General features: G+C 44.2%; 1 protein-coding gene across 1 annotated transcript; it reads left to right on the top strand.

Moving 5' to 3' along the window:
• The first annotated feature begins 269 nt into the window (after positions 1 to 269).
• On the top strand, positions 270 to 8,506 carry LOC143696617 (endogenous retrovirus group K member 18 Pro protein-like). Its single transcript, XM_077193195.1, has 3 exons — positions 270 to 536; positions 1,109 to 1,339; positions 8,492 to 8,506. Exons 1-3 carry the CDS (start codon positions 270 to 272, stop codon positions 8,504 to 8,506), a joined length of 513 nt encoding a protein of 170 aa, XP_077049310.1.
• The last annotated feature ends 229 nt before the right edge of the window (positions 8,507 to 8,735 follow it).

Raw genomic sequence — 8,735 nt, 5'->3', positions numbered from 1 at the left:
TTAGAAATGAGAATGTTCACCGTGTTCCCACAGGCAAATATGGGCCAAAAGGTGGTCCTTTGGACATTTTAATTATAGGTGACTCTCTTAATAGCCCAAAGGAGATCTTCATTGTTCCAGAAGTGCTGACAGTGCAGCCAGGACAAGAGATTCTCGTCCAGGTATACTGCATAGACTTACCATTTTTTCTTTCAAAGGGAACTCCAATAGCACAAGCCTTTTTACTCCCAAAGGATCACAGGGAACAGATTCCTCTCAACCCTACAGCTATGTGGGCACAAGTCGTGGGACCATCCAAGCCTACCATCAAGTGCGGCCTCACCTGCAAAGGTGAGAAGACCCACATACCAGGGATGCTGGACACCGGTGCTGAGGTGACCATCATCGCCTGCTCAGAATGGCCAGCACACTGGGATCTACAACCTGTTGCAGGCATGATTTCAGGGATTGGCGGAGCTACAGTGTCCATGAGAAGCAAGAACAACATCCTTGTGGAAGGGCCTGAAGGCAAGCTGGCAACCATTCGTCCATTTGTGGTAAGAGCCCCCATCACCCTTTGGGGCAGAGACGTTCTATCCCAGTGGGGAGCTTCTCTACGTATTCCCACTCAGGATTTCTAATCGGGGCCACTGAGCTAAGCGCGCTGCCAGAAACACCTGGTCTCACCTGGAAAAGTCACAAGCCAATCTGGATTGAACAGTGGCCCCTTAATAAAGCCAAACTGCGCACCCTAAACACCCTCGTGGAAGAACAGCTCGCAAAAGGCCACATAGTGGAGTCCGATAGCCCTTGGAACTCTCCAGTCTTTGTTCTACCAAAGCCTGGGACAAACAGGTGGAGGCTCCTCCACGACCTTCGCAGAATCAACGAGGTCATCGAGGACATGGGCCCCCTCCAGCCTGGCCTGCCCTCCCCATCAATGCTGCCTAGAGACTGGACACTTGCTATCATAGACATTAAGGACTGTTTCTTCAGCATTCCTCTGCACCCTGAGGATGCTCCACGGTTTGCTTTTTCCGTTCCCTCTCTTAACAAGGAGGCCCCGCTCAAAAGATATCATTGGCGTTATCTTCCTCAAGGACTAAAAATCTCGCCCACCATTTGCCAGTGGTACGTGGCTCACATCCTGTCTCCCATTCGGAAATCATTCCCCGATGATATCATCCATCACTATATGGATGACATCCTGGTGTGTGCTTCAGACAAAGCTTACTTGGACAATACAGTTAAAAAGACTATTGAAATCATAGAAAAGGCAGGAATGGAGATTCATGAGGACAAAATCCAGTACACCAAGCCATGGACTTACCTTGGAGTCCAGATCTGGGAAAGGACCATCGTACCTCAGCAGCTCACCATAAACGACGACCCAAAAACCCTCAGGGACTTACACAGCCTGTGCGGATCCATCAACTGGGTACGTCCACTGCTCGGAATTACAACAGAGGACCTTGCTCCCTTGTTCAACCTTCTTCGTGGACCTAAGGACCTGGACTCTCCCTGCACTCTCACAGAAGAAGCAGAGGTGCCATTACTAAAGTCCAGGAAGCCCTGTCTTCATGCAAAGCCCATCGCTTCGAGCCCAGCCTGCCTTTCCAGTTCATCATCCTGGGAAAAGCACCTCGATTCCATGGACTGATTTTCCAATGGGACTCCCAGCTTCGAGACCCTTTGTTGATACTGGAATGGGTCTTTACAAGTAGCCAGCCCACAGACACCACCTACCAGGAGGTCATAGCACATTTAATAAAAAAGGCAAGGACTCGCCTTCGCTCTCTTTCAGGTTGTGAGTTCAAATGCATATACTTACCAATAACTCTTACAGACTTTGAGGATTTGCTCCAGACCAATGAAAGCCTCCAGTTTGCCCTGGATAGCTACACGGGCCAAACTTCAGTTAAGATCCCAAAACACAAACTTTTTAACCCTGATGTAACCTTCCATTTGATTCCAAAACAAATCCAAAGTAGAAAATCTCTCAAGGCTGTAACCCTCTTTACAGATGGCTCAGGGTCTTCCCACAAGTCGGTGGTTACATGGAGAGACCCCCAAACACAAGATTGGCACTCTGACATACAAATAGTGGAGGGATCTCCACAGTTCGCAGAATTAGCAGCTGTTGTCAGAGCCTTTGAAAAGTTTAAAAACGAGCCTTTCAATCTGGTCACAGATTCAGCTTATGTCGCTGGGATAGCGATGAGAGCAGAACATGCTCTTCTCAAAGAGGTCTCTAATCCAAAATTGTACCAACTGCTCTCTAAATTAATACACCTAATCTCCCACAGAAAGCAACCTTACCATATAATGCATGTGAGGTCACATACAGACCTCCCAGGTTTTGTTGCAGAAGGTAACAGGAAAGTGTATGCATTAGCAATGGCAGCAGAAACTGCTAATGTTCCTAACATCTTTGCCCAGGCAAAGTTGTCACACGCGTTTTTTCATCAAAATATACCTGCCCTTATGAGAATGTTTAAGCTCTCAAAGGATCAGGTGAAAGGCTATCGTGGCTACATGTCCAAACTGTCAGAACTATCATATACCATCTATGGGGATGGGAGTCAATCCCCGAGGTCTGAATAGCTGCCAGCTGTGGCAGACAGATGTAACTCACTTCGCACCTTTTGGAAGGTCAAAATACGTGCATGTATCGGTCGACACATTTTCAGGAGCAGTATTTGCATCATCACACACAGGAGAAAATACCATGCACACAATAAAACACTTTCTCCTCGCTTTTGCCGCCCTGGGTGTACCAAAAGAGATTAAAACAGATAATGGACCAGCCTACACTTCCCGCAAGTTAAAGGAGTTCTTCAATGAATGGGGAATAGCACACAAGACCGGCATACCTGTAAACCCCACAGGACAATCCATCATGGAAAGGACACATCAAACCCTCAAAAGAGTCCTCGATCAACAGAACAGAGACACGAGAATCACATCTTCAGTGGAAAGACTTGGCAAGGCTCTCTACGTCATCAACTTCCTGAACTGTACAGCATCAGAGCCTGACCCACCAATACTTAGCCACTTTGCAAATACCACCCAAGCAAAGCTCACTGAGAAACCACCTGTGCTCGTGAAGGACCCTGAAACACACCAAATTTCTGGGCCTCACCAGTTGATTACCTGGGGTAGAGGATATGCGTGCGTGCTACTACCATCCGGTCCGAGGTGGTACCCAGGAAAAAAACATAAAGCCATACCTAGGCACTGCAAACACTACTCCTGCAAATGGGGACAAGAACTCTCCTGAGGCAAACACAAGACCACCTCAAAACCAAACCAGCTCTGCCTGGAGACGAAGATGTCGCCGAATACCCACAAACACAAGAACAGACCGCCCCATTACAAGACAGCAGACAAAACTGAAAGCTAAACAACAGTCTTCTGCATCAGACCATAGATAGCCTTAACACAAAAGTGTTCTCTGAACTATATGTTGTTACACTGTTTTTTTGTATTTAAAGAAAAAAAAAGAAAAAAAAAACAAACCCTGTTATTCCCTCGCCCTAACCTTTTGAAACCCCTTAACCTTCTACCCACTCCTCCTCCCTTAGTGTAGCTTAGAAATTAAAAGAAAAAGGGGGGGAGGAGGGGAACACAGAAAAGAACAAGGCAGAAAACCCCCTCATCATAAAGATAACAAATTCTGCTTATATTCCCTATCAGAAGCCATATTCCTGCCCAAAGATGAAAAATATCTCTGTTGCTGCTGTCCTCATTGCTGCCTGGATGTTCTTCACCGTACCGCATGCCTTCGGCTGGATTAGCCCACAGCCCAGCCATAATATTTGGGTAACCTTAGCAAAAATATTAAAACAGGACAACATGTGCTTGTCCATGGGAAGCATTGATAACCCACTTTCCACATGTCTAGTAGGAATTCCCTTTATAGCAGATGACTGGCCTGTCTATAACTCAGAGCTTCTCCGCACCACAGGTAAGAGACCCAATGTGGCTGATACTTGGGATGAGTGGACAAAAATTCTGCCAGATGCTCGAGAGGAACCCCAAGAATTAGATCTGTTGGGGTCCTCCAAGGCCACATACTGTGTCAAATTTTACTTTAGACGTCCAAAAAACAATTGGCCAGAAATTGACCAGAACAAAAACACATATCGAAAAGAGATATCACCAATTAACAAAGCCTATAACTCTCACAATTGGTGCAATTACACGGCTCATGTGATTTCTGTGTCCTCTCTCCATCCCAAAGTATTACCCAAGGGAATGTTTCTCATCTGTGGTGACAGAGTATGGGCTGGGATCCCCTCCCGACTCCAGGGAGGTCCCTGTACCCTTGGAAAACTTTCTACCCTTACTCCAAACATCACCCTGTTACATAATTGGAAAAAAGAAAGTGAATCAAAACGACAAAAAAGGTCCTACACTGAATTTGACGAAAATTGTGATCCTAAATTATACGATTGGAACAAACCAAAAAAGATTGCTGTCTCCCTCTTCTTACCCTGGGTAGCTGCAGCCAAAGCCCTCGGTGAAATCAATCACCTTGGGTGCTGGCTCAGTAAACAAGCTAACGCTACATCTGCAGCCCTGAGTGATCTCTTAAAGGAAGAAGAAACCACAAGACAGGCTTCGCTCCAAAATCAAGCAGCAATTAACTTCCTGCTGCTTGCCCATGGACACGTCTGTGAAGACTTCGAAGGGATGTGCTGCTTCAACCTCTCTTCACTCTCAGAATCCATCCATGCGAACATCCAGAAACTGAAAGATCTCGTGAAGGACTAGAAAGTAGAGAGAATCCCAGACTGGGTCAATGAACTTTTCGGGCAATGGGGATTAACAGGATGGGCTGCATCCTTGGTTAAGGGAATGTTGTTGATTCTCCTTGTAGTTGTTATTGTGTTAGCTATGTTCTTGTGTCTTGTTCACTGTTTCAAAAGAACTATAGCGAACGCCTTTTTTGTAAAAACAGAAAGTGGAGTTGTAGTAAACCCCATAGATTTAGGAAAAGCACCATGGAGAATATGAACAATAGGAATGCTGAAACAGCAAAAGAAAATTCCTGTTTCCCTGTCCTCCACCCTTAACCTATCTCTGTAACCCTATAAGGCAATGTCATGTTAACCCCTTACCATTGGTCAAGCTTGGATCCTTTCCAACCCTATAAAAGAAGCATACTGTACCCCATTAGGGGAGAAAGAAGAAGAGCAGAGACCCTTCACGGACCTCCCCAAATAAAGCCATCTTCGTGGAACAGCCTGCGCCTTCTCCTTCTCCTCTCTCTCCGTCTGCTGCAGCCTCAAGCCCAGGGCACCACTACCTAGCAAGCAAAGCTGAAATTCTAAGAGCTTGCAATCACTATAGAGCTGATAATCACCATGCTTGCTAGATGGTAGCCCTGTGGCGTTGGCATGAGCGAGCTAGCTTCGGGCACCCAGTCCCTACCCAGGGACTGAGCTCCTGAGCCCTATTGCTCTGCTTTATAATAACGCCAATGAGAGGTTATTATATAGAGGTTTTACAAGCAGCCCATAGTTATAAACCCACAGCTGGCACCACCCTAGCATTCTTAAAAAGGTTTGGAATTCCTTTATTTTCTGAGGTTTCGAGGTTTGGCATATCGCTTCCTTGCGAGCTTGTCCTAAAGTCTGTTGTCCAGCACCAACCTCATATCCCAGGTAGATTACTTTGTGCTTCACTACACTACCTGTGACTTTTTCTTTGATACTTTATACTCTTGGAGTCCTAGGAAATTTAAAAGGCTTACTGTCCAGGCCACACATGCCTCCCTCATCTGAGTGGCTCTTAGGAGATCATCCTGGTATTGTAATAGCCTTCCTTCTTCCGGTGGCGCTTCCAAGGATTCCAGGTCTTTTGCAAGTTGTTCTCTGAATAGAGTGGGAGAATTTTTAAAGCCTTGAGGCAACACCATCCATAAGAGCTGAGTTTTAGGGCTTTCCCATTCGAATGCAAAAATTTTCTGTCTGGCTTTGTGGATAGGGAGGCAAAAGAAGGCATCTTTCAGATCTAGAACAGTAAACCAAGTTAGCTTGGGTGTTAAACAGGTTAGTAAATGTGGGAACTCAGCACATCACTCCGGATGTACAGTTACCGAGAGAACCCTTGGGGGGTTCAGAAATCCTGGAATGTTGCCTGGAGCGTCTGGTGGTTGTGATAGTGGAGCCCTGGAAAATGTTAAAAATAGTCTTTGAAAATATTGGGCTTTGTGTTTTCTCAGATCACTGCACCTGCGTAAGCAGTATGATAAAAGATATAATTGTTAGATGTGGTGATTGTTTAGTAATTAAATATAATTATTATATAACCATAAGAAGAATCGTGAGAAACTGTGTTGGAAATTTAAAGGGGGCTATGTTTAGCTGAAATCTGCATATACAATAGAACAATATAAGTTTAATAATTAACATGAAAGTTATGTAATGATAGAGTATAAAACACGTTCACCTCGAATGTATGGTTGGAATCAGATTTGGGTGGAAACTACCCCGATTCCCAGAGCTCTTGAATAAAAAGCACCGCATATAATCGCTTATGTGATTATGTGTTTTTGAGCGCTAACATTTTGGCGACCCAGATGGGACCCTGCGGGGGCTGCTGAAGCGAGTTTCGTGACTTGACCACGCTCCAGCCGGCACCGAGGGATTCTCGGGGAGCTCGATCGGCCGCGACCGCTTCTGCCGCTCGCAACGTCCCTGGGAGAAAGGTAAGGTGCTTTTTACTTTGGTTTGGGTGCCTGCCAATAGGACGCAGTGAAAGCTACGCTTGGTTGCGCTAAATGAATTCCTGCTGGTACAAGCCTAGGCGCCGTTCCATAAGACAATGGTGAAAGCATTGCGGGTTCGGCAATTTGTGGTATATTTGGAATGGAGAAACTTAAAGGGATTTTGGGCGGCAACAACTCTGTCCCACAAACTTCTCCTTTGGGGTGCTTATTAGCACATTGGAAACAGGGTAATTTTGGGGAAGAATTACGTAAAGCTAAGTTGATTAGTTATTGTAATACATGGTGGCCAGAATATGCCTTGGTGAATGGTGAAAAATGGCCAAAATACAGTACTTTGCAATATAACACTATTTCGCAGTTAATGTCGTTTTGTAAACAAGAAGGAAAATGGGATGAGGTTCTGTATGTTGATTTGTTTATCTATTTACGGGAAAGCCAGAATGGCAGGATGAATGTAAATTAATGATGGTTAAAATGTCTGCAAGCAGTAAGTGTGGGGTTTGTGAGGAACATTGTTTAGAACACTTGGCGTTGAAAAAAAGCCTGAGTAGGGAAAATTATACAGATATTGATTTACAGGTAGCTCCAACAGGAACAAGAGAAAGAGAATCTAACCCTATCCCACCTGTTCCATCTGTCCCTATCCCACTGCCTGCTCCTAACCCACCTAGTCCTGAACCTGTCTCGTCTAGTACACCTTTCCCTCTTTACCCTCCTCTCCCATCGTCACCTAATCCCTCTTCCTCGGAAGATGAGCAAAACCTAACTGTGGTAGAAAGGAGAGAGAGAGTCAACGACCCCGGTAGCCCACAGAACCAGGAGTCGGTCTAACCTTGCCCCAGTTATGGATAGAAAAGACATAGGCAGACAAAAACAGACTGTAATTGCCCCCTTGCGACAAAGTGTAGGAGTGGAAGGGTCAGTATTTATAAAAGTGCCTTTGTCTACTGCAGATTTAGTTATTTGGAAACAATCAGCCGGAACTTATAGAGAAAAACCTGATAAAATGGCATGAGTATTAAAAATGGTTATAAAAACTCAAAATTCTGACTTTTGATGACATACAATATTATGTATATTAATATGTTATATATATATATAATTATATATATATTAATATATATAATATATATCTATATATAGTATATTAATATATCAAATATATTAATATTAGATACTTTGATGGATTCTACCGAGAAAGAGATGGTACTTAAGGCAGACAAAGAAAGGGTAAGAGAGGACATCAGAAACAAACTCATAACAGGGAATTTGACTGAGAATTTCCCAATTGAGGATCCAAATTGGGACCCCAATTTATTTTGCGATATGGGGAGACTACAGAAATATCAAGAGTAGATCCAAATAAGAGTTCAGAATTCTGTGCCCAAAACTATAAATTGGTCTAAACTATACGAAGTTTAGCAGGAAAAGACAATGTCCAGACTTGAACAACCAGTTTCACCAGGGCAATCAGTTCCAGCAGGTTACCAAGGAGATGGTTTTAGGGGAGTATACCAGCTGACTAGACATAGAACCGGTAGAACGAGTTAAGGAACCTGTTATAAATATACAATTAGGACATAAAGAGGTCAAATTTCTAATAGATACAAGAGCTACTTACTCGGTATTGAATGATTTGCAAGGACAAATTGGGGACAAGGAAACAACAATAGTTGGCGCTACAGGGAAAGAGGAAAAATGACCATTTGTGTTTTGGGAACAAAGTTATAACACACGAATTCCTATATGTACCTGAGTGTCCAATTCCGCTTTTAGGGAGAGATTTGCTAGCGAAACTTGATGCGGTAATAACCTTTGAAAATGGAGAGCTTATAATGAAAATACCTGAATCAAAGACGGGAGAGATATTAATGATCAAAGGAAAACCTGTTCCCTCTATCCCTAGGGAGGTAGAAGATGCAGTGATTCCCTCTGTATGGGAGACAGATATACCAGGGAAATCTAAATTGGCACAACCAGTGCATGTAGAGTTAAAAGAAGGGGTGAGGGCTGTACAAGT

This window comes from Agelaius phoeniceus, chromosome W, assembly GCF_051311805.1.
Source record: "Agelaius phoeniceus isolate bAgePho1 chromosome W, bAgePho1.hap1, whole genome shotgun sequence".
NCBI classification, from domain to species: Eukaryota; Metazoa; Chordata; class Aves; order Passeriformes; family Icteridae; genus Agelaius; species Agelaius phoeniceus.
Note: the sequence above shows the minus strand (reverse complement) of the source record. Positions and strands in the feature narration are given on the sequence as shown.

Excerpts from the sequence above, each read along its gene's own strand:
- LOC143696617 (XM_077193195.1), top strand. The coding sequence starts at position 270 with ATGTGGGCACAAGTCGTGGGACCATCCAAGCCTACCATCAAGTGCGGC. Across the intron at positions 537-1,108 it reads CAACCATTCGTCCATTTGTG|TGGTACGTGGCTCACATCCT; the intron begins GTAAGAGCCCCC and ends ACCATTTGCCAG.